General features: G+C 35.6%; 1 protein-coding gene across 16 annotated transcripts in view; it reads left to right on the top strand.

Annotated features, from left to right (window-relative positions):
* BLTP1 (bridge-like lipid transfer protein family member 1) overlaps positions 1 to 26,112 on the top strand; it is a 217,015-nt gene extending 190,903 nt beyond the window's left edge. For all 16 annotated transcript variants that reach the window (XM_082726767.1, XM_082726764.1, XM_082726765.1 and 13 more), the window contains 14 exons: positions 968 to 1,168; positions 1,963 to 2,142; positions 4,378 to 4,515; positions 5,477 to 5,734; positions 6,675 to 6,825; positions 7,396 to 7,553; positions 7,656 to 7,848; positions 8,086 to 8,303; positions 10,934 to 11,185; positions 11,846 to 12,049; positions 13,451 to 13,645; positions 14,066 to 14,200; positions 21,901 to 22,066; positions 25,359 to 26,112. In XM_082726767.1, coding sequence (XP_082582893.1) covers positions 968 to 1,168; positions 1,963 to 2,142; positions 4,378 to 4,515; positions 5,477 to 5,734; positions 6,675 to 6,825; positions 7,396 to 7,553; positions 7,656 to 7,848; positions 8,086 to 8,303; positions 10,934 to 11,185; positions 11,846 to 12,049; positions 13,451 to 13,645; positions 14,066 to 14,200; positions 21,901 to 22,066; positions 25,359 to 25,575 — 2,666 coding nt within the window. In that variant the 3' untranslated portion in view covers positions 25,576 to 26,112. The remainder of the gene's footprint in view (positions 1 to 967; positions 1,169 to 1,962; positions 2,143 to 4,377; positions 4,516 to 5,476; positions 5,735 to 6,674; positions 6,826 to 7,395; positions 7,554 to 7,655; positions 7,849 to 8,085; positions 8,304 to 10,933; positions 11,186 to 11,845; positions 12,050 to 13,450; positions 13,646 to 14,065; positions 14,201 to 21,900; positions 22,067 to 25,358) is intronic.
* The last annotated feature ends 513 nt before the right edge of the window (positions 26,113 to 26,625 follow it).

Here is a 26,625-nt window from a genome sequence, read left to right as displayed (position 1 = left end):
GAGTAAAAGGAAGCAGGAAGAACAGTTGGCCATTTCAGCAGTACCAGAGCTGATAACTGCTTAGACTAGAGTAACAATAGTGAGATACAGGGAAATGGACAGGCTTAGTATATGTTCTTAGACATGAAATAACAATGGTAATAAATTGCATGATAGAGAGAAGTGGGAAGGATGACAGATAACTCCCAGGATTCTGACTGAGCTATGTCCTTGGAAATGTCTCTTACTGGAGATGGGAGACACTGGATGAAAAACAGATTGGGGGTAAAGATCAAGAGTTCAGTTTTGGACTTGCTAAGCTTTAAATGCTCGTGACACATTCTAGTAGGATGCCAAGTAACCAGGTGCAATATGAATCCAAAAGAGGTCTATATATTTTGGAAATACATATTTTGAAATTATTAGCAAAACCATATAATGTTCTCTTAAGATGCTTTACTCATATTTTTTACATTTAAAGTGTATTTTGGATTAGTCTGTACATCTGTGGTAAGTGGTGCCAGTGGGGATACTTGCTTCTTCTCAGAGAAAGAAATTTTAACTTTCTGCATTTGTGTACCTTACTCTGGCTACGGAAATGTCGACTCCAGTTATATGGTTTGGATTTTTTATAGTTTGTTCTCCCCCTTCGCTTAAGCCCCAGCTATTTTTTGGCTCTTCTACTGCCTGCTTGCAATGGAGCAAAGGAGAAAAGAAATGGGAAACTATGGAGTTGGCCAATCAAATGTCTAAATAATTGTCTCAAAGATGAACACAGTATTCAACCCCAGTTAACAGAAAAAATTAATTGAAAGTACATCTAAGTCTTTACTTTGATATGATGGTTTTAAATCTATTGATCAGTTAATGTTTGTGTATTTCCATTTTAATTTTAAGTCTTGTTTGGTTCTTAAGAATGTATTAAGTGACAGGCTTTTAAAATTTTCTGTGGCTTACTAATATTTTGGATTTCTCATTTTCATTATAGGTTCATCCGGCCTGGGCAGCCCTCTTGGCAGAAGTCGACATAGTAGTAGTCAGTCAGATCTGACCAGTTCTAGCAGCAGTTCATCGGGGTTGAGCTTCACTGCATGCATGTCTGACTTTTCTCTTTATGTATTTCATCCATACGGAGCAGGGAAACAAAAAACTGCTGTTTCTGGGCTCACATCTGGATCAGGAGGACTAGGTATAATTAGCGTGTTTCCATCTTTTTGAATTTATAGCACCCTTTGAAGCTTTGATCTTTTTAGAAATCACACTACCTTTAATAATGGATATAAAACAAGATTAGAAACTTCATTTTTCTTCTGGACAATATCCTGTCTCTGCATAAGTAGAAATATGAAATAAATAATTCAGGTGAATTAATTATGTAAGAATTTTAAACAGTATTTTGTAAGTGACATATGCAGCACAACAGTCTTTGGATTTAAAAGAATATTTATGTTACTTAAATGCTTAAATGTTCTACCACATCATTATTTGTATAAGAAATTGTATTCTACAAATAGTAGATTTTTAAAGTGTGTGCATCGCATTTGTCAATTTAAAATGAAACTACCTTCTGCTGCTGCTGCTTCTCCTTATTATTTAGCCAACTTAAATTTCACTGTCATTTTAAAGTGCAGATTTACCACTAAAAATGTTTGAGATGTTGATATTAGTGAATGTCTCTTGATTTACTTAGAGAAGTAACAAAAACATATACTCCATATCAGTGCTAGTTTTTGTTGAGGAAGTATTGTAAAAATCACTATTGTTTATGTGCTTGAAACTATTAAATCTATTGTTGAGAATGCTAATACTCATTAGATCATTCTTCTTAAATTTTTAGCCTCACTTAAAGTGATTTTAATTGATGGCATATTCCAGTGTATTAGATAATTTCATGTAACTAGATAGTTGCATATATGTATATATATACATGTATTTATGCGTCTGTACGTGTGTGTGTGTTGTGTTTTTGTTTTTGTTTTAAAGGGAATGTGGATGAAGAACCCACGTCAGTCACTGGTCGAAAAGACTCGCTCAGTATAAACCTTGAATTTGTAAAAGTGAGTTTGTCTCGGATAAGGCGTTCAGGAGGTGCCTCATTTTTTGAAAGTCAGTCTGTAAGCAAGTCTGCAAGCAAAATGGACACTACACTAATCAATATATCTGGTACTTGTATAGTTTCTAAAAATGCTATTTTTTGGAATTACGTAAGGATCTCCTTTTTAACAGTGTTTATATATTAAATACATTTAATAGTATTAAGCTTTTAGTGATGAATGATTTAAATGAAAGGAATTACATTCTAGGCCAACGTACTATCTCAATTCAAGTAAGCAACATTAGGAATATGATTTCTAGATAAATGCATAGAAATGTCACCCAAAGGCCAAAATATGCTTAGTTAAATCACTGAAAAGTTCTTTTCTTCACTTCTCTACCATGAATTGGTAAAATTTTTGATTTCTCATTAGCTTAGTTTTCTGATTATGAATTCTTGAATCACTAATAAGGGATGATGGTGAAAAATTTTTTACGTGTGTCATGAGATCTTAAGCTGTGTACGTGTGTATTGCTAGCTTTGTAACTAGCCATAAACCTATGGACAAATCACTTGCTCATTTTCTTTATGTTGCGACTTGACTGTTTAAAAATTATATGCATGTGGAATATTTTGAAGAGGTGGGAGTATTGCGGGAGTGAAAACCTTTAAAGTTAGTAATTGCACAAATATAGTAAGTACACTTAGAGCTAATATTCAACAGACATACACTGAGTCTATATATTACAGTGAACTTGTGTCGCTACTCTCCTAGATGATTCAGGGTGCCGGCATGAATAAAGAAAGGTCTTAAAAGTAGACAAATAAATGACAGTGCAGTGTGATTAATGCTGTAATGGAGGTTTATATAAAGAGGAAGAAATGAATTGTTTTATTCAGGAGATCAGAGAAGGAAGGCTTCACAAAAGAAATAATATTTGGGCCAGATCTTCAAAATTATGTAAACAGATTCTTGGCTTTAGCAACATGGTCTTTAATGGTACAGAAGCATCAAAAAATGTGCTCTTGGATCATACTTCATTTCACTGAGGCAAAGCGTAAGTGTAACTGAACATTTAACTGTTGTATAGTTAAATGTCCCAAGGGAAAGCTGGTAAAATAGAGCAGGACTAGAGGGAAAGCTGGTAAAATAGAGCAGGACTAGATTGTTGGGAGACTCCTATGGCAGCCTAAAGAACAGGTTCTGATCCTTTGGGCAGTGAAAAGCCATTAAAGGTTTTTAAGAAATGAGATGACAATACTGTGGCTAAAGATGACAGTATTGTATTGTACACTTTAAAATGTGTGAAGACAAAAAAAAATCTGTGAAGATAGATGTCATCTTAAGTGTTCTTACCACAAATAATAAATCTGTATGTGGATTATAAAATAACATGTTTGCATTAAAAAAAGGAAATGGGATAATGCTTCGGATTGTTGTTTTATAAAGAGTCGATGGCAGTGTGAAAAATGTGAGAGATGCTTGAAAAAACTGTTGAAATAGACCAAGCAATAGGAATTAAAGCCCTGAACTGTGACAATACAAAAGAAGAGGGCATGGTTTTGAGAGAAATGGAACCCACAAGCTTGAGTACAAGTTGTGTAAGGAGTAGAGGAGACAGGGATGCCTCGAGTTTTTAGCTTAGGTGACTGAAGGGACAGTGGACCATCATTAACTTAGATCAAAAATAAGGAAGCGCCTAATCGGATATTTATGTGGGAGAGTCTGGTAGATAATTGGCTGATGGGCTATGTGGATATAGACTCAGGCTGAAACAGAAATGTTGGTTTGGGGGACGCTGATGTGTAACTCCTTATGGAAGAAGCTCTGGTGGAGGAACAGAGGAGCATATAAAACTGGGGCAGAAGAGTACTCAGAGCAGAACCCCAAGAAGCAGCCATCACAATGCCTTCAGACTGACAAGTCCCTATTCTTTGTCTAAAAGGAAAACAGTAGTTCTTGTCACACACTATTTGGTTTGCAGCTACTTTTGAGGAAGTTTGTGTTCCTGGCCATCCCGATTATTCCGTTTCCATATTTGAGAAGAACCCTGTGTTAAACTGAAAACTGTCAATAAGTCTGATCTTTAGAACTTCTCAGAATTTCATGATAAACTGACAATAGAATTCCAAGTTGCCCTCACCTCAAAAAAAGAAATGGGAATAGTGTAAGAATGTGCTATTTTTATCATTTGTGGAAGGAACAATATCACTTGCTAATCATACCATATAACATTTTTTGGTATTTCATTATTTATAACATTATTATAATTCAGTTGTGTAATATGTCATACCTACCATACGACAATATTAAAGGTTTTGGAAATCTGTTCTCTAACAGATTTTGTTTATTTATGTATCAGCTGTATGTGATATAGGGTCTGCCTCCTTTAAATATGATATGCGTCGACTCAGTGAAATTCTGGCATTTCCAAGAGCCTGGTATAGGAGAAGTATTGCAAGACGCCTATTTCTTGGAGACCAAACTATAAATTTGCCAAGTAAGCTTGCTATGTAATTGTAATTATACTTAGGTTACTTTTAATTTTGGTTATAGTAGTAACAGGAATCAATGATTGATACCACAAACTTTGTCTTACTTGCTAAATTGTACCCGGTAATTCATTCATTCATTCAGCAAATGTCTGCTGAATTGTTAGAGGCTGAGTGCCTCTAATGTGCTAACCACTGGGGTTACATTGGTATTGGAGATCACAAAAAGCTTGTGCTCTTAGACATTGCATTCACCAGGCTGATATTCTATTATGATTATTCTATAATTTGCAAAATCTGAAAATGCAGAAATACCATCTAACTGTCCAAATTAATCATGGTTAATTAAGCATGGGAAACAGAAAATGTTGGGGATATGCTATCACATTGCCTGCATTATTTTCTTTTAGACTTAGATGTTGTTGTAGTAGCATACTGTGTAAGTGAAAGGTAGAGTTAATAGGATACAGTAGAAAATACTTGAAATCCAGGTTTGAGTCTATCCCTTATTTATTTATTTCTTTATTTACTTATGAGAGAGAGAGAGTGCACACATGCATGACGTGGTGGGGGTTGGGAGGGGCAGAGGGAGAGGAGGAGAGAGAATCCCAAGCAGGCTCCCCACCCAACACGGAGCCTATCAATGGGCTGGATCTGACAACCCTGAGATCATGACCTGAGCTGATTTCAAGAGTCAGATGCTTAACTGACTGAGCCACCTATTCCCTTATTTGTAAAGTGGAAAAAAGAGTACCTGTGTTGCCCCTCTCATGAACTTCCATGAGAATTAAATAGAATAACATGCTGGAATATACTTTGCAAACTATAAATTGCTATATAGTTCTCAAATAGAGAACTAGGAGGAATATGATTAGAAAAGGTAGAGTCGTAAAATTTATTATTTTATAACATGAAGATTGTACTCTGATTAATTTTATTCTATTAATTTTGTTTTTACTTTTCTAACAGCATCTGGCCCAGGGACACCTGATTCCATTGAAGGGGTAAGCCAGCATCTTTCCCCTGAATCATCAAGGAAAGCTTACTGCAGGACCTGGGAGCAGCCTAGTCAGTCAGCCTCTTTCACCCACATGCCTCAGTCACCTAATGTATTCAATGAGCATATGACAAACAGCACCATGTCACCAGGGACAGCAGCACAGACCCTAAAATCCCCAGCTTCCATAAGATCAAGGAGTGTGTCTGATTCTTCAGTTCCCCGAAGAGGTAATACAGTTCTCTTTGTTATCAGTATCCCTCCAGAGCCTGCAAGATAAAAATCTTAATTTGTTGCTCCCAGATTTCTGCCTCAACTCTAGGAAAATATTAATCTTACAGATTTTTATGGAATATGGTGGGGGGTTGGGCGGGGTAATACCCAAAACCATAAACAACAAACACTTCAAAATATTTGCCAGAAGAAGAGATAGCTTGGGTGGCTAGTAGCTTTGAAAGGGAAAAAAAGAGAGGAATGAGCATATTATTACTTTGTTCCACATGGTATAGTTATTTTTAGAAGTAAAACAAACCTACAACGTTGTAAAAGATGTTTAATTTTGAAAAAGTTAATTTTTTTTTTCCTGAGTGTCAGACTCATTTATGAAAAAGTTAATCTTTGGTATTCATCCATTCAGTCATTCTTTCATTCAGCCAGTGTTTTTTTAAGCTTTTTTATGTGCTCAGCACTCTTACTTGTATCTGAACATATAAAAGTGATATAAGAGTATAATGAATAAATGCAGGATTCAAGACTCACACTGAGCCCACAGGAACCCAGCAGATGGGCACCTCAGCAGACATCTGCATTTCAGAATGGTCCCTGCCTTCAAGTCCTCTATTTAGCAGCAGCAACTTAATGATTTTCTCCTTTGTTAAGAAAATCCCAGGATGATGATCTGTGGTGCTGCACCCCATGCACACGAGAATTTCCTCATATAAAACGGATGTTGTAAAGAGCTTTATAAGCTTTCAAGAAGACTAACAGCCCTTACTGAACATTCAGTAAATGGTAGCTATAATTTTAGAGGCAAAATGGCAGCTATTAAATGTTAGGCTTTAATTAAGAATACCATATTTTTACTTTCGGGACGATAGTGGTAAGAGTGGTAACTTTTAATTCTCTGAGCACCTATGTGAATGAATGTGCATTTGATTTTCCTGTTTTTAGATTCACTTTCAAAAACATCAACTCCTTTTAACAAATCGAACAAAGCAGCCAGCCAACAAGGGACCCCATGGGAAACATTGGTCGTGTTTGCCATCAACTTGAAGCAATTAAACGTTCAAATGAATATGAGTAATGTAATGGGAAATACAACGTAAGCTATTCAGATATTAGAAAAATTAATGATTAGTTTAATTTTTCTTATAGTAAAGCAATTTAAAACCTTTTTAATATTAAAATGTTTGAGACAGTAGAAAAAAGCTATAAATTGCTTTATCTTAAAAATATCTTAAAGATATTATAATATAGGGCGCCTGGGTGGCTCAGTGGTTAAGCCGCTGCCTTCGGCTCAGGTCATGATCTCAGGGTCCTGGGATCGAGTCCCGCATCGGGCTCTCTGCTCAGCAGGGAGCCTGCTTCCCTCTCTCTCTCTGCCTGCCTCTCCGACTACTTGTGATCTCTCCCTGTCAAATAAATAAATAAAATCTTTAAAAAAAAAAAAAAAGATATTATAATATAAAACAACATGGAATATGTACTCTAAAGAGAGAAAATTATAAGGAAAACAGTGTAATATGTTTTATTAACAATATTCAAACATTTACCACAGTTTTTGTAAGAAATGTATTGTTTTATCAGACTTTTTAAAATCTTCTAACTCCTGTTTTAATTCATGACATTGAAAACTATCTGTCTAGTTAACAACCCTTTTTCTTTTCTCCAGTTGGACAACTAGTGGCTTAAAGAGCCAGGGCCGTCTGTCGGTAGGAAGTAATCGAGATCGAGAGATAAGCATGTCCGTTGGTCTGGGAAGATCACAGTTGGATTCTAAAGGAGGAGTAGTTGGAGGGACCATAGATGTAAATGCTTTGGAGATGGTTGGTATGTTGAAATTTTACAACTGAAAACACATTTTGAAAATTGATTTTGGTAAGTTTTCCCCATTAGGCATTTCTATGAAAGTAATCATTGTTTCTATTTTAGCTCATATTTCTGAACATCCAAATCAGCAACCTAGTCACAAGATTCAGATTACTATGGGTTCTACTGAAGCTCGTGTTGATTACATGGGCTCAAGTATCCTCATGGGTATCTTCAGTAATGCCGATCTGAAGCTTCAGGATGAATGGAAAGTAAATCTGTATAATACACTGGATTCAAGCATGACTGATAAAAGGTATTTAGTAAAATGTTACTTTCTGGACACTTTGTGTGACTGCTTTTAATATGATTTCTCTCATCCAGTGAGAAAACAAACTTCATTTTTGTGACAAAATGACTTTATATTATGCAACTAATATGAAAGAAAAAGCTGGGTGGAGAAGGGAATTTTCCTTGTTTTGTTTTGTTTTTAATTTGTTTCTTTTTTAGTTATCTTCTGTAAGATATGTGATAGTTCTGTTTTATGCTTTAGTGAAATATTTGTCCATGGAGATTTGAAGTGGGATATTTTCCAAGTAATGATTTCAAGATCAACTACACCAGACCTGATAAAAATAGGAATGAAGCTCCAGGAATTTTTCACACAACAGTTTGACACCAGCAAACGGGCTCTGTCTACCTGGGGACCTGTTCCATATCTTCCACCTAAGACAATGACTAATAACCTAGAGAGAAGTTCACAAGAACAATGTAAGAATTAGAGCTAAGCCTCTGTATATATTTTATCTTTCACCAAATGTTGTGTTACAGTCTTAATTTAAAATAATATCTATGTACCATACTTAGAAAGTGATCCACATGCTCTTTATTCTATTTACTCAGCAAGTACCTGATTTCCTACTCACCAATAGAATTAAAGGCCATCATTTGTGAAGTCATGACATATTACCTCCTTCCTCTGCCATAACTTACCTATAACCATAGGCATTCCATGCTCTTGAATAATAGTTATGACAATACCATATTCTGGTTTAGAACATGGGCTGTGGAATAAAAATGTTTGAGTTTGGATTTATTAGCTGTTTCATAATAGGCAGATTATTATTTTCACTCGGGAATTCAATCAACAAATCAACTATATTCTTAAGCATTGTTTTAGGCATAAGAGATACACTATTGGGCAAAGTTCCCACCTACATAAAGCTTTGTTTTAATGGGAGAGATAGACCATAATTAATTTGCTAACTAAATATGTCAGATAATTTCAGATAGAAAGGCATGCTAAGAAAGCAGGGGAAGGAAATAAAGAATAATAGTGTGTGAGGCTAGCTAGTTTAGAAAGGGTGGTCAGAGAAGCCTTTTAAAGTTCTAGGCTAGAAAGATCTCTACTGGGGAAGAGAGTTCTGGGGACAGGGGCCTATCAAAAAGTCCAAAGCTCCTACTGCAGAAGAAACTCGGCTTATTTGAGGATCATTAAGGTGGCTGCTTTGGTGGAACAGAGTAAGCAAGCAAGAAAGTGTTGGACATGAATGGCCACAGATAAGATTTTGAATATGATGGCTAGCTATTGGAGAGTTCTGAACAGTTTCATATTTGATTTACTTTTTCTTAAAATACTCCTTTTTGAAGAATCACTCTGGCTGCTATGTGAAGAATAGACTTTATAGGTGGCAAAGAGTGGAAGTAGAGACCAATGCAGTAATTCCCATTAGTGTTGTTGCAAGCATAGTTATATTAAGAAGGCTATCGGAAGGGTCCAGGCAGCAAATGATTGCAGCTTTAACCAGAGAGGTGAAAGTAGTGAAAAATGTCAGAATAGGGGTTATTTTATTTTATCTTTTTAAGATTTTATTTATTTATTTGATGAGAAAGAGACATCACAAGTAGGCAGAGAGGCGGGGAGGGGGGGAAGCAGGCTCCCTGCTGAGAAGAGAGCCTGATGCAGGCCTCTATCCCAAGACCCTGAGATCATGACCCAGGCTGATGCCCATGGGGATCATTTTAAATAACTCTTTATAATCACAGAAGCAGTACATGTGCATTGGAAAAGCCTAGGAAATACATATAAGCAAAAATTGAAACATCACATTCCACCCAGAAATCATCACTCTAAACAATTTAGAGTATATACTTTTAGATAATTTTCTATAAACCTATATAAGACATATACTTTTTACCAAAATATTGTTCATATTGTTTTATAACCTTGTCTAGTGAATAGTATCCAAATAATATCTATGTACCATAGAGTATCAGTACCATATATGTATCCAGTTTTCCATTTTGCTAAATATTTCTCTTCTCTGGCTTTCTAACCACATCCTATAAATGACCTAAAATTATTCTTAAAACTGGTTTGTCTAAACCAATATATCAGAGTCAAGATCCCAGGTTAAGTCTGGTTATGTTCCTTTACTCTTTTAATGCAGCATAGTCCTTTTTCTAATGACCTGAGCTGTTGAAGAGACTTAGCCAGTTGTCCTATCTTCTAAATTTTTTTTCAGTTGTTTGCTTATAGTTTCATTTATCCTGTTCCTCTAATCTCTATATTTCCTTTAAACTAGAATTGGTGGTCAGGCATATACAAATTAGAGATGTTCCCCAAAACTTCTGACCTAGATTTTTTAAAAAAAAGTCCTTGTCTTGAAAAACAAACCAGGCTTAGAGAACTGGTTTTAGATTAAAGGAAACTAAAGAGAAATGCTAACTAACTGGAATGAGAGTTGTGGAAAACAACCAAAAAGGACATTATTGGAATAAGTGAGAAGTATAAATATGAATGTTACATCTGATTAGTGCTTCTCAAACTTTATTGTGTACCATTAAAATACAGATTTTGATACAGAAAGTATAAGGTGGACTTGTCTCGGTTTCTCTCTAACAAGTTGCCAGGTGAGGCTGATGCTGCTGGTCCTCAGACTTCACTTTTGAGTAGCTAGGCTATAAGCGAGTTAAAAAAAAAAAAAAAAAAAGACAGAGAGAGAAGACTTCTATTTGACTTATAGATCTTCTAATGACTAGTTCACTTAACCCCTCTTGTGCTTCACTTGAAAGGATTCTAGATAAAATCCCTAATTTACAGAGCTATTGTGAGAATTGTATAAAAGTTAATGCCAGCCCTTTATAAATCATGACTCATTACTGAAGTGTTAAGTTGTAGTTATTATAGCAAGTTACTACTTTCATTAGTTTCTATCCATCCTTACTTCACGGACTATATTTTTGTTAGCTTCTACCTAATGTTAACCAGGTATTAAATTGTTTTCATCCCTTCCCAGCATCACTTCAGCTCTAGAAAATAGCCACTTGCTGCCTTCCTACCTGCCATTCAGGGTGTTTGTGAGGCCTTTGAGAATAAGTGCTTTTTGGTTTTCTTGCAGTGCTCGATGCAGCTCATCATCGACATTGGCCTGGAGTATTGAAGGTGGTATCAGGATGCCACATATCCTTATTTCAGATTCCATTACCAGAAAATGGAATGCAGTTTGGAGGATCAATGAGCTTACATGGAAATCATATGACACTGGCTTGTTTTCATGGTCCAAATTTCCGTTCAAAATCCTGGGCCCTTTTTCACTTAGAAGAACCAAATATTGCCTTTTGGACCGAAGCTCAGAAAATCTGGGAAGATGGTAAATTGACACATTTGTAACTTTTACCTTTTCTTACCTTCTGATATGATTATAAATGACAGTAATTTTCCTTTCTCATGTCTTTTGTATGTTTTCATTATATTTCTGAAGTCCAACTCTGTTCTCATGTACTTAATATGTCAAGGAGTTCATTGCCAGTGAATCAATATCTGTAAAATCTGAAACATGTTAAAGGACTTTCTTCTGAACTTGCCATCTTATTCTGTTTCTGGGCAATTAAAGTTTCTGCTGTTGTGGCTGGCCACAGTCATAATAATAGTTATTATAAATAGTATAAAAATATAAAGACTCATGGTGGTAGTTTAAGGAAATAGTCAAGACTAAAACTATAAACTTTATTGGTAAGGCTATGCTTTTACCTGTATTTACAGTGATAAACCTCCTTCCTTTTAGTTATTATTTCCTAATATGTGATTTCTTAATGATGAAGGAAAAAAATGGATGCTACTCATTACCAAGGATAAATCCAGTTATAACTAAAAGAAAGAAAAATTATTTGTGATTTTTTTTCTTACTTCTCACTTTTTTATACCCTTATCTATGTTTGAGTTAACTAAATCTATTAATCTAGAGTCATAACTGTTTTCTTGCATCTAAATGTAGTTTGTTAACATCAAGAAACTTTTATTTTTCTTCTAGGCTCTAGTGATCATTCTACATATATAGTACAAACATTAGATTTTCATCTGGGCCACAATACCATGGTTACCAAACCATGTGGGGCTTTGGAAAGTCCTATGGCAACAATAACCAAGATAACAAGGCGTCGCCATGAAAACCCACCCCATGGAGTAGCAAGTGTAAAAGAATGGTTCAACTATGTTACAGCCACAAGGAATGAAGGTTAAAAATTTATTTCTTTGGAGAGATTTATTTTCTTTATTTGGGGCTCTGTTGCCTGTGTTTAGAATTTAAGTGGAGGGAGAATTTTCAATTCTTTAATTAAACTAGTTTCATTTTACTCATAAATAACAATATTAGTACCTGATTTACCATCCTAGTAGTGTAACATCTCATAGACTAAAAATTATTTTAGGTGTAACTGAAAATATTCAAAATAAAGTTAGTTTAAATAAGCAACGTTTATTATAGTTAGAAAAATATTTTTGTAGTGATGCTAAACATGAGAAGTTTGGTAAAGTTACTATATAACTAAGTAATAGAATGCCACCAACTTTAAGGTTTGGGGTGGTTGGAATGATATAAAACTAAATAATATTCCTATGAAGTAAGTTTAAAAAGAGTGCTTTTGATGGGTTTTTCCATTTGATTAGAATCACAAGTCTTATAATAATGTGGCCAGGAAAATTCTTATTTTGTGGCTGTTTTTGTGTTCAAGTTTATAGTACTGATATTACCAATCATAGAAAAGTGACTACACTGAGACCTGCTAAGACTTGAATGTTTTCCTTAAAAATAACCACCTTTCAAAATGGGAAAGATGACTTGGGCACCACTGAAAATAGTTACTATGGAATAGGCAGCGCCAGCGATTAGAGACTATTAAAAAGGTTCTGAGAACAAAGGAGGGTAAGGAAGTAAATTAGAAGATTATGCATGTATTGACTGTTATGTACTGACTCTGCTACCTTCCAAAGAGAGATTTTTTTGAAGAAAGGGTTCTTTTGGCTGGGATACCATGGAGGGGCTATTAGCCAACTGCACTGCTACCTGAATACCTGAGAACTGCTAATTTTTATAAGAAAACTGTAGCACTTATGTTGGGGAAAATCAGGACTTCTACCTTATTTCAAGGTCAGGAACATATTTATTTGCAAATTCTATGTAAGAGTAAAGTATTCAAGCAATGGAGAACTCTGAGCATAGTGAAAGACTTAAATTTAGACAGAAATTTAGTTAAAAATGATATTCATTTTAAAGTTTGACAAACAAAAATAAAGTGTATTAGGTTTATCCAAAAACCATGTTATAAAGCTTCAGTCTTGAGAATAGTGATATATATCACTATCTATATATATGAGTAAAACACTACATATATATGTAAACATATTACTATATTTATATATAAATATATTTCAATAGATTAATATATATATAGGTAACTATTCTCAAGACCAAAGCTTTATATGGCTCTACTTTTAAAAATGTGCGTCATTATTTTCCAGCTTCTAAAATTCTATGTATGATAAGCTGACACTAAATGATAGTGTCATGAAAGCTATAGGTTTATCATTGCCTGTTGGTTTAATTTGGTTCTTCTTGTCTTTATTATTGTCCATATAGAGCTAAACCTGCTTCGTAATGTTGATGCTAATAATACTGAGAATAGCACTACAGTGAAGAATTCTAGTTTGTTGAGTGGATTCAGAGGAGGTTCTAGCTACAATCATGAAACAGAGACTATCTTTGCATTACCAAGGATGCAGCTTGAATTTAAATCCATTCATGTTCAAGAACCACAGGAACCTTCATTACAGGGTATGTAGAAAAATAGTTTTTAAAGTTACTAAGAAAATTCTAAAGGAACTTCAAATTACTGTTTTCTCACAGGTTATTTATGTAATAGTAATATAGTCTAATTTATTTACTTAGTTTTTCTTCCCAGCTTTTGGCTTCTGGCAAATAATTTAATCCATTTGTGCCTCTTTCTCTTCAGTAAAATGGGGGACAGTAATAGGATTTCATTCAGAAATGTTTTATGAGGAGTAAGTGGCATATACTTGGAAAGTGCTCAGTAAACTATATCATCATTTGGAAATCACTTACAGAAACTACTCAATTGTCTATAGTTGCATTTAAATGGATGCATTTACATAAACCCTTGTAAATCCCTTATAAACAGGAAGAGAAAGGGACATATCTCATTAAATCTTTTACTATAGAACTTTGCCATTACAGATGCCAGCCTGAAGCCGAAGGTAGAATGTAGTGTGGTCACAGAGTTCACTGACCACATTTGTGTGACTATGGATGCTGAGCTCATCATGTTTCTTCATGATTTAGTGTCAGCTTATCTTAAAGAAAAAGAAAAAGGTAAGTAGCATTTTTTTCTTCTTTTTCCTTGCCAATTTCAGCAAAGGCTCTTGTCTGTGTCGTTTAAATGGATTTTTATGGTCTAGTGATACAATGAGTGGAATGTGTCTCCTTCCTTTGAGTTGTAAATATCAATCGGTGAAATAAATATAAATAATATATTAGTAAAACTATGTGACAGAATTTCTGAGGGTCTGCTATGTCCGTGACACTCTTTTTCTAAACGTAACTCACACTGAATGGTGTTTTATACTTTACAAAATATTTCCATGTTTGTTATGTACATTATCAGGCCTTGTAGGAGAATCTCACAAAGGAGGAAGATAAGGGAAAGCTCTTTGAGGAAATATTGCTAGTCAAATGAAATGGCTAAAAGAACAACTACATAATAGCATGAATTATATACATTGTTAGGAAAACAAATAAGTAGATAAATCTGTTTAGAATGCAGAAAACATTATCTTTTCATAAATAAATAATTTGAACTTCAGTGGTGGTGTTTTATTTTTATGAGCTAGCTAATGTTGGTTTATCTCCTGGAAATATACGTTTGTCCATTAAGAAACATATGGTGACCTTAATATCCCTATAGAACTGGTTGAATAGATTATGGTGTCCATATAATGGAATGGAATACTCTGTAGTATTTAAAAGAATGAAGTCGTCAGAAATATGATGACATGGAATAGTCTCCAAACATATGGTCTTTATCCAATAAGTAATTATTGCACAAATATATGAATATATAGTAGTAAAATAGCACATGTGATTTTTTTTTTAATTGCTTGGAATACATGCTATTTGTTTGGGTCACCCTGTGATACTTTATTTTTAAAATGAGCAAAAAGACATAATTTGTCTAGCAGGTATTTTAAGATGGTCTCATGATGAATGTTTAAGTGAAGAAAACAGATTATCAAAAAACAATGCAAAAGTGGCATAACATAGATTGAATTTCTGCTCCATTACTGTTAAATCTACGTGCCAAAAATCTAGTGAGAGTAAAATCAGTAATGATGGCTGGAAGAAATCTGTGAGACATTAGTTGAAACTTAAATGACTAAAACCATATAATCAAAAATATTATATATAATTTGATCCAGTCTTCACTTAAAGCACCAACATATACCAATCCCTACTAATCCTCTTGTTTTTCTCTGTGCCTTAATATTTAAATTTAATATGGGGGAAAATAACAGAGACTCTGAATAAACCTGTGAAGTTCAGAATTCTTTTCTAGTCCATGTCTATATAAAAGTCTGCCAGATTTCTTTTGCAATTATTATGTGAAATCTTGTCATTTTATGAAATATGTTTTGGTTTTGGTCTGCCATGAACCGTGCATATTTAAAAACAAAACAAAACAAAACAAAAAAAGCCACTTTCTTTTTAGATACAAACTCATGCACAACAACAAAAAAAAGAGAAACCGACCCAATGAGGACAACCTGGTGGTTTCCAAAGGGGAGAGGAGTGGGAAAATGGACAAAATGGATAAAGGGAATTAAGAGCTACAAACTTCCAGTTATAAAATAAGTCATGGGGGAAAAAAAATTAAAAAATATAAATCATGGGGATTAAAAGTACAACATAAGGAATATAATCAGTAATATTTTAATATCGTTCTCATGGCAAGCATTTCAAAATGTATGTACTTGCTAAATCACCTTGTTGTACATCTGAAATTAATTTATTACATATAAATTATATTTAAAAGTAGAAAATCAAACTTGTATAACACTATTTCAATGGGAAAAAGGAAATAAGGATTGATTATCAGATTTACAATAACCAAATGTTATTGTTTTTAGGAATTTCAGTTATAAATAAAAATATTTTAATAGTTATAAGTGTATTTTGTAATTAAAAACTAAAAGCAATTAGTTTTGACCAAAATAAGCATAAACATGCCTGAGAATAATCTTTAACAGCATGTAAGGCTAGACTAGAATCAACATATTTCTAGAACATCAAGATACTGTAGCACTATAACAACTACCAGAAATAAAAGCAGAGTGACTATGAGGAGGCAGTAACTGAAGACATCTATATTCTTATGTAATTTGAATGTAAGGACAGTTTTATTCCTAGGCTCATTCCCAATGAATATGTTATCCCCTACTGCTAATTCATGATAAAGTTAAAACCAGAGTTACATAATGCCTGTCATATTACCTAATTTATCTATTATTTTATGCCCAATTTGTGTCTTGAAAATCTCTGCTGTAAGAGAAATGCTATATACATTAAAGTTTGCCAAATGAAAGCTACATTGTCTCAGATTTGATTTTAATTTTATATATATTATAATCACCAATTTAAAGATTTTATTTATTTATTTGACAGAGAGAGATCACAAGTAGGCAGAGAAGCAGGCAGAGAGAGAGAGAGAGGAGGAAACAGGCTCCCTGCTGAGCAGAGAGCCCGATGCGGGGCTCAATCTCAGGACCCTGAGATCATGACCTGAGCCAAAGGCAGCGGCTTAACCCACTGAGCCACCCAGGCAACCCTATGATCACCAATTTAAAAAGAATTTGTCTTTCATAAAACATTTGAGTATTCATTATAAAGAGTGAAAGACTGCTTACATAAAAAGTTCCTAACTTATTACCAGTGTTCCAATATATAGAGAGACAGTAACGTCCTAAAACTACCGAGTGGTATACTTTTCTTTTTTAAAGATTTTATTTATTTATTCGTGAGAGACAGAAAGAAAGACAGAGAGAGATCCAGGACTCAGTCCCAGGACCCTGTGATCATGATCTGAGCCAAAGGTAGATGCTTAACCATCTGAACCACCCGGGTGCCCTGGAATAGTTCACTTTAAGTGAGTGAACTGTATGATACATGAATTGTATCTCAATAAAATTGCTAAAAAATGTCAACCTGCAGCCATTCTTTGCTATCAAGTAAATATCAGCATTCTTTTTTTTTATGTCAATATCTTTATTTTTTTATTATTTTTTTTAATAATTTTTTATTTTTTATAAACATATATTTTTATCCCCAGGGGTACTGGTCTGTGAATCGCCAGGTTTACACACTTCACAGCACTCACCAAAGCACATACCCTCCCCAATGTCCATAACCCCACCCCCCTTCTTCCAAGCCCCCTCCCCCCAGCAACCCTCAGTTTGTTTTGTGAGATTAAGAGTCACTTATGGTTTGTCTCCCTCCCAATCTTGTTTCATTTATTCTTCTCCTACCCACTTAAGCCCCCATGTTGCATCACCACTTCCTCATATGAGAGAGATCATATGACAGTTGTCTTTCTCCGCTTGACCTATTTGGCTAAGCATGATACGCTCTAGTTCCATCCACGTTGTCGCAAATGGCAAGATTTCATTTCTTTTGATGGCTGCATAGTATTCCATTGTGTATATATACCACATCTTCTTGATCCATTCATCTGTTGATGGACATCTAGGTTCTTTCCATAGTTTGGCTATTGTGGACATTGCTGCTATAAACATTCGGGTGCACGTGCCCCTATAGCTCTCTTTTTTGATGTGATCCTTGTCTGGTTTTGGGATCAAGGTGATGCTGGCCTCATAGAATGAGTTTGGAAGTTTTCCTTCCATTTCTATTTTTTGGAACCGTTTCAGGAGAATAGGAATTAGTTCTTCTTTAAATGTTTGGTAGAATTCCCCCGGGAAGCTGTCTGGCCCTGGGCTTTTGTTTGTTTGGAGATTTTTAATGACTGTTTCAATCTCCTTACTGGTTATGGGTCTGTTCAGGCTTTCTACTTCTTCCTGGTTCAGTTGTGGTAGTTTATATGTTTCTAGGAATGCTTCCATTTCTTCCAGATTGTCAAATTTGTTGGCGTAGAGTTGCTCTTAGTATGTTCTTATAATAGTTTGTATTTCTTTGGTGTTAGTTGTGATCTCTTCTCTTTCATGCATGATTTTATTTATTTGGGTCCTTTCTCTTTTCTTTTTGATAAGTCTGGCCAGGGGTTTATCAATTTTATTAATTCTTTCAAAGAACCAGCTCCTAGTTTTGTTGATTTGTTCTATTGTTTTTTTGGTTTCTATTTCATTGATTTGTGCTCTGATCTTTATGATTTCTCTCCTCCTGCTGGGCTTAGGGTTTCTTTCGTGTTCTTTCCTCAGCTCCTTTAGGTGTAGGGTTAGGTTGTGTACCTGAGACCTTTCTTGTTTCTTGAGAAAGGCTTGTAACGCTATTTATTTTCCTTCAGGACTGCTTTTGTTGTGTCCCACAGATTTTGAACCCTTGTATTTTCATTATCATTTGTTTCCATGATTTTTTTCAATTCTTCTTTAATTTCCCGGTTGACCCGTTCATTCTTTAGAAGGATGCTGTTTAGTCTCCATGTATTTGGGTTCTTTCCAAACTTCCTCTTGTGGTTGAGTTCTAGCTTCAGAGCACTGTGGTCTGAAAATATGCAAGGAATGATCCCAATCTTTTGATACAGGTTGAGTCCTGATTTAGGACCGAGGATGTGATCTATTCTGGAGAATGTTCCATGTGTACTAGAGAAGAATGTGTGTTCTGTTGCTTTGGATAAAATGTTCTGAATATATCTGTGATGTCCATCTGGTCCAGTGTGTCATTTAAGGCCTTTATTTCCTTGTTGATCTTTTGCTGGATGATCTGTCCATTTCAGTGAGGGGAGTGTTAATGTCCCCTACTATTATTGTATTATTGTTTTTGTGTTTCTTTGATTTTGTTATTAATTGGTTTATATAGTTGGCTGCTCCCACGTTGGGGGCATAGATATTTAAAATTGTTAGATCTTCATGTTGGAAAGACTCTTTGAGTATGATATAATGGCCTTCCTCATCTGTTATTATAGTCTTTGGCTTAAATCTAATTGATCTGATATAAGGATTGCCATTCCTGTTTTCTTCTGATGTCCATTAGCATGGTAAATTTCTTTTCCATCCCCTCACTTTAAATCTGGAGGTGTCTTTGGGCTTAAAATGAGTTTCTTGGAGGCAACATATAGGTGGGTTTTGTGTTTTTTATTTATTCTGATACCCTGTGTCTTTTGATTGGGGCATTTAGCCCATGAACATTCAGGGTAACTACTGAGAGATATGAATTTAGTGCCATTGTATTGCCTGTAAGGTGACTGTTACTGTATATGGTCTCCGTTCCTTTCTGATCTACCACTTGTAGGCTCTCTCTTTGCTTAGAGGACCCCTTTCAATATTTCCTGTAGAGCCAGTTTAGTGTTTGCAAATTCTTTCAGTTTTTGTTTGTCCTGGAAGCTTTTAATCTCTCCTTCTATTTTCAATGATAGCCTAGCTGGATATAGTATTCTTGGCTTCATGTTTTTCTCATTTAGTGCTCTGAAAATATCATGCCAGCTCTTTCTGGCCTGCCAGGTCTCTGTGGATAAGTCAGCTGCCAATCTAATATTTTTACCATTGTATGTTACAGACTTCTTTTCCCGGGCTGCTTTCAGGATTTTCTCTTTGTCACTGAGACTTGTAAATTTTACTATTAGGTGACGGGGTGTGGGCCTATTCTTATTGATTTTGAGGGGCGTTCTCTGAATCTCCTGAATTTTGATGCTCATTCCCTTCGCCATATTGGGGAAATTCTCCCCAATAATTCTCTCCAGTATACCTTCTGCTCGCCTCTCTCTTTCTTCTTCTTCTGGAATCCCAATTATTCTAATGTTGTTTCGTCTTATGGTGTCACTTATCTCTCGAATTGTCCCCTCGTGGTCCAGTAGCTGTTTGTCCCTCTTTTGCTCAGCTTCTTTATTCTGTCATTTGGTCTTCTATATCGCTAATTCTTTCTTCTGCCTCATTTATCTTAGCAGTGAGAGCCTCCATTTTTGATTGCACCTCATTAATAGCTTTTTTGATTTCAACTTGGTTAGATTTTAGTTCTTTTATTTCTCCAGAAAGGGCTTTTATATCTCCCGAGAGGGTTTCTCTAATATCTTCCATGCCTTTTTCAAGCCCGGCTAGAACCTTGAGAATTGTCATTCTGAACTCTAAATCTGACATATTACCAATGTCTGTATTGATTAGGTCCCTAGCCTTCGGTACTGCCTCTTGTTCTTTTTTTTGTGGTGGATTTTTCCACCTTGTCATTTTGTCCAGATAAGAGTATATGAAGGAGCAATTAAAATACTAAAAGGGTGGCAACAACCCCAGGAAAATATGCTTTAATCAAATCAGAAGAGTTCCCAAATCGTGAGGGTGGAGAAAGGGGATAAAAAGAGGTTCAGAAAGAAAGAAAGAAAAAATGGAAAAAAAAATAAGAAAAAAGAATTTTAAAAAACGAATAAAGAAAGAGTATAAAAAAGAAAAAATATATATATTAGATAAACTAGTTTAAAAACGTTAAAAAAGAAAAGGGTAAAAGTTAAAAAAACTTTTAGCAGAAGAAGAGAAAAAAATGAAAAAAAAATTTAAATTAACTGCAAGACTAAAAAATCACAGGGAGAAAGCCATGAGTTCTGTGCTTTGCTTTCTCCTCCTCTGGAGTTCTTCTGCTCTCCTTGGAAACTGCACTTCTTTGTAGGTGAACTTGGTCTTGGCTTGATTTCTTGTTGATCTTCTGGGGCAGGGGCCTGTTGTAGTGGTTCTCAAGTGTCTTTGCCTCTGGCAGTATTGCACTGCCCTTACCAGGGGCCTGGCTGCTTGGGTTTGCTTTCAGGAGCTTTTGTTCCCTGAGTGCTTTCCATAGAGTTCCGGAGGACAATACAGGCCCAGAGGAGCCGAGAGCCTGAGGCCCCACTCCTCAGTGCGCCCTCAGAGAACAGCGCCCAGTAACTCCCGTCTGCCTGACCTCCGGCCCGTGCTCCGAGCTCACGGAACCTGGGACCGGTTTAAGGCAACCCCGAGCTGTGAGCTCACTGTCGGCTCTGTCTCTGTAGCCGGCTTCCCCATTCCAATACCCGCATGCTCTGCGACACTCAGACACCCCCCATCCTTCTGCCCTGCGGGACCTGAGGCCATGCTGACCCCGCGTGGGCTTCAGCCCGGTTTAGCCTCTGGACTGATGTCCCTCAGCAGAACAGACTTTTAAAAGTCCTGATTTTGTGCTCCGTTGCTCCACTGCTTGCCGGCCCCTCCCCCCGGGGTTTATCTTCCCGTCGCTTTGGATTCACTTCTCCGCCAGTCCTACCTTTCAGAAAGTGGTTGTTTTTCTGTTTCTAGAATTGCTGTTCTTCTTCTCTTCGATCTGCCGATGGATTTGCAGGTGTTTGCAATCCTAGCTGATCTCCTGCTAGCTGAAGTAGTCTCAGCCTGCTACCTCTCCGCCATCTTGATTCCCCAAATCTCAGCATTCTTTACCATTAGTTTTAAGCACACAAATATATGTAAAATATATTTATATGCATTTTACATATATAAAATATAAAAATATATTTTACATATATTTTACATTTATAAAATGTCCACTGCAGCCATCCTTGCTATCATATAAATCTCAGCATTGTTTACCATTAGTTTTAAGCATGCAAATATATGTAAAATATATGCTATTCCTCAAAAGAAAAAAAAAGTGACATGCTAACTTTGACATTGTCTTTAAAGAAATAACTTTAAGAAGTTATTTATGGCTTATTTTAAAATACTAGTTTTTCAGAAAGGTAATTAAATTAATTGGCCTGTTCATAAGTAAAATGACAAATGGAGCCAATTATACTCATATGGTTAAAATAAATTTATAAGATATCTATTTGTAATAATAATCTATCATTTTCATTATAGCCATTTTTCCACCTCGGATTTTATCTACTCGACCAGGACAGAAAAGCCCAATTATTATACATGATGACAATTCCTCTGAGAGAGACAGAGAGGACAGCATCACTTATACGACTGTGGACTGGAGAGATTTTATGTGCAACACATGGCATCTCGAACCCACTCTCAGGTACGTAGTGGATATATATATTTCCCTGTATTCTGTGGGATTATCATGAGAAAAAGGTCATAAATAATGGAGCAAGTTATATACAGTTTACCAAAAACAGTTTTTAGTAGTTAGATACTTATAACATCACTAACTTCTGGCCATGTTTTCTGCTCCTTTCTGCTTTTTTAAGTGCTTCTAGCACAACACAAAAGAGGCACGGCCACCACAACTGTGTGACATTCCATCAGTTAATCACTAACAGATGAGAATAACTCCATGTCCACCGTTGCTTTTTTTTTTTAACCATCTTTTTCACCAGGATATTATTTTCAGGTGTTTGAGGGACCTGCAGTAAACTTTATTGTTTCTTAGTTTGTGACGACACAATAACAGCCATACATCATCATTAAGGAATTATTACAATTTCTCACACATGTTACAACAGTGTTTTAGAACCTACAATGTCACAGAGTTCTGTCTGCGTGCTACACAATAAGCAATTCAACAATCCCGAAATGTTGAATTTTTTTTTAAAGATTTTATTTATTTATTTGACAGACAGAGATCACAAGGAGGCAGAGAAGCAGGCAGAGAGAGAGGAGGAAGCAGGCTCCCTGCGGAGCAGAGAGCCCGAGGTGGGGCCCGATCCTGACCTGAGCCGAAGGCAGAGGCTTTAACCCACTGAGCCACCCAGGCGCCCCCCCAAAATGTTGAATTTAATGCTGTCAGATTCAGGTTCATTTACCGAGACTGTTCTACTACAGTCATGATCCCAATTATATCAACTTATTTTCATATTAAAATTTCCAAACTATTTTCCAATCTTAATTACATTTATAATGGCTGCTCTAACTAGTGGTACTTGCACTGTATGTCCTTGTTTATGGTTACCACTCACAACCTTCCTGTCATTTTTACCTTTCCTCTCATCTGCTTTGTTAATCAAATTTTAACTCTCTGAATCATGGAATAACAGTATCAAAAAAAGTCCATCATACTCTGGCACATTTCTGCAGAACAGTACAGATTTCTTTTAGATAAGGTTATTATTTCAGAAATTTATGCCACAAAATAATTCCATAGCAACCAAATATCCATTACACAGTGGACTCATGTATAAGCAGAAAGTAGTGACTTTGTGTTAAAAATTTATAATAAAATTTGGTATTGGGGGCACCTGAGTGGCTCAGTTGGTTAAGCATCTGCCTTCAGCTGAGTCATGATCTCAGAGTCTTGGGATCAAGCCCCACATTAAGCTCCCTGCCCAGTAGGGAGTCTGCTTCTCCTTCTCCCTCTGCCCCTCCCCCAGCTTATACTCTCACTCTCTCTCTGTTTCTCTCTGATAAATAAAATATTTTTTAAAAATAAAATAAAATTTGGTATTAACAATACAAATATTCATGAGAAGTATTAACAGTGTCAATACTCAGAACAAAATTAAAAATATTGCAAATATCCTAATGCAGAAAACTACCGAGAAAATTTGTTTTGTATTTGTAAATCTATGATGAAATTATCTTTTAATTTAAAATGAGCATAAAAAGTTTAATTTGCCCTTCTTTTTTTTTTTTTTTTAAAGCATACCATCAAGAAACTAGTTAATATGGTGTAGTGGTGGAGAGAATGTTGAAGAGTTCTAGCTCTAAGTCCTGTTGTCTAGATAGCATAGTAAATTGAATGATCTTGGCCAAAGGACCTAACCTATTTCTCCTTCAGTTGCCTCATAAGAAAAATTTGGTAAACAGTATTACCTACCTTGTAAGGTTGTTAAAATGGTTAAATGAGTTAATTAATGCAAAATGCTTATAACTAGTAGAGTCTTAGCAGATCAGTGTTTCGTACCCTCTTTTCCTGCCCAAGTTCAGAAGCAATTGAACAGTGAGAGAGAGGCAGCTGGAAATCAAAATGACAGTTTTAATAGTGATAAAGCTCATAGCAGAGAATGTGGTTTGGATGTCTGGCAATAATGGCCTTCTACTTCAGAGTCCAGGTTTAGACTTACCTACAAGATCTTCATCATGAAGAACACCAGAATTGTGTGCCCTCCCCCACCTTGAGTTCTGCAGTTGGCAGCCCTGTGAACTCAACCAGCTGTAGCCAGCTGTGAACAGGCTGGGGCTAACCTATTTAGGGGTCTGTCCTTGAGAAACCTATTGTATGGAGCAGTAGTCAAAATGAGTGGCCCTTAAGGTAGGGAAGAGAGTACTGAACTACACAACCCAGTTCCTCAGTTAACTTGCCAATCAGATAAATCATTAATACAGGATATTAATATAGGAACAGAGAAAGACCAGGCGTGTTTCACTAATGGCTGCTCTTCTGTGTGGAAGGAAATGGAAGAAAATGGTTTTTCCCAAACATGTTTAGTACATAGCAAAAACTCAGGAAGTCTCAGCCTTTTATCCACCACCATTATGCCACATATATGTTGAACTCTTATTTTTTTTTTTTCAGCTTTATTGAGGTAAAATTGACAAAACATGTAAGATATTTTAAGTGGATAGTGTCATAATTTGATATATGTGCACATTGTAAAAGGAATCCTCCCTTCAAGTTAACATCTTTTAGAATGAACCAGATGTTCTTTAAATGTCAAGATGACCCTGTAACTTAAGAGGCCTAAAATAAAATAATCAGAAACGGGGCACCTGGGTGGCTCAGTGGGTTAAAGCCTCTGCCTTCGGCTCAGGTCATGGTCTCAGGGTCCTGGGATCGAGCCCCGCATCGGACTTTCTGCTCTGAGGGAACCTGCTTCCCTTCCTCTCTCTCTGCCTGCCTCTCTGCCTGCTTATGATCTCTGTCTGTCAAATAAATAAATAAAATCTTCAAAAATAAATAAATAAATAAATATTTTTTAAAAAATCAGAATGAAATTCACTTAACTCCACTGCTACACATAGGCTCTCAAGAATACATAGAATCGGGGCACCTGGGTGGCTCAATGGTTTAGGCCTCTGCCTTTGGCTCAGGTCATGATCTCAGGGTCCTGGGATTGAGCCCCACATTGGGCTCTCTGCTCAGCGGGGAGCCTGCTTCCCCCTCTCTCAGCCTGCCTCTCTGCCTACTTGTGATCTCTGTCTATCAAATAAATAAATAAAAATCTTTTAAAAAAAAAAAAAAGAAAGAATACATAGAATCACATTTTTTTAATACTGTTAAAATAAATTGAGGAATTATAACTTAGATTATTCAATTGCACCTACTGAGAACAGTCCATCTTGAGCATATTATGGAGGCTTAGTGATGTTCTTGAACCTACCTTCAGTGTTATGACACTATCTTCCTTAATACCTATTATTTGTAATTTTAGATTAATTTCTTGGACTGGAAGAAAGATTGATCCAGTAGGTGTTGATTATATTCTTCAAAAACTGGGCTTTCATCATGCCAGGACTACTATTCCTAAATGGCTTCAAAGAGGAGTCATGGACCCCCTTGACAAGGTTCTGTCAGTTCTTATAAAAAAACTTGGTACTGCACTACAGGATGAAAAGGAAAAGAAAGGAAAAGACAAAGAAGAACACTAAAGAAAGTAACCTGATCTGTGAACAAATTAAGATTGTGTCTGTTAAGTTTTATTACACTGGAGTGGTTTTTTTTTTTTTTTTTTTTTTTGTATAGTAAAATTATTTTCAGTATAACTTAAAATAACTCTAATTTTTTGGCCATTATATTGAAAGTTTGTAAGTTAACCTGTTTATTCTAGTTCCACCATTCTATATACAGTGAAGTATTGCATGTTAATGTACATTTTGTGAAAAACTAGATTAAAATATATAAATCTGCTCAGTAGGGTTTATAATTGTATTATGTGCAATATGATTCCTGCATCTTTAAAATATTTTCAGAGTAACTGTGAATTTTTGTTACTGGCCATAACTTTTAGAAAAAAATCTTGTTGATAATGTGATTTTTTTTTTTTTTTGGTCATTAATTGCCTTTTCTTTTTTTAAAATGTAGTCTTGTATAAATACCTATTTGTATATAGTTTGAGTAATTGTGATATGATTACAACTAAAATATTGTTTGTAACTATTGTAATAAAGTCACAGTAATTGGTTTCACTCTGTAGTTCTTTTTGTGTGTTTTCTTCTTTTATATCTTATTTTTTATAATAGATGCCTGTGCTGTTACTGAATGTTTTCATAGAAGATGATTAAAACTTATAAAATCAAATCATGGAGCACCTTGATGGCTCAGCTGGTTGAGTCAGACTCTTTCAGCTCAGCTCATGAGCTCAGGGTCATGGGATCCAGCTCAGCACCAAGTCTCTCTGTCTCTGCTCCTCCTGCTCCCCTGCTCTTGCTCTCTGTCACTAAGATAAATAAATAAGCAAACTAACTAACTAACTAACTAACTTAAAAAAAAAAAAAAAAAACCCTGTGGAAAGAGTTAAGATGGAGAAGTAGGGGGAACCTGGGCTTTCTTCTCCTCAAACACTGCTGTATTGAGGTTCAGTCACTAGGAACATCTAAGAAATCCATCTGAGGATTGAAAGGAGGATCTCTGTGGTTGGAGGGAGACAGCGTGACACATGCAAGGTGCATGGAAGTAAATTGGGGAAGACAAAAACTTCA

Source organism: Mustela nivalis (genome assembly GCF_964662115.1).
Source record: "Mustela nivalis genome assembly, chromosome: 4".
Lineage (NCBI taxonomy): Eukaryota > Metazoa > Chordata > Mammalia > Carnivora > Mustelidae > Mustela > Mustela nivalis.
The sequence above is the reverse complement of the archived record's forward strand: the minus strand, read 5'-3'. Positions and strand labels throughout refer to the sequence as shown.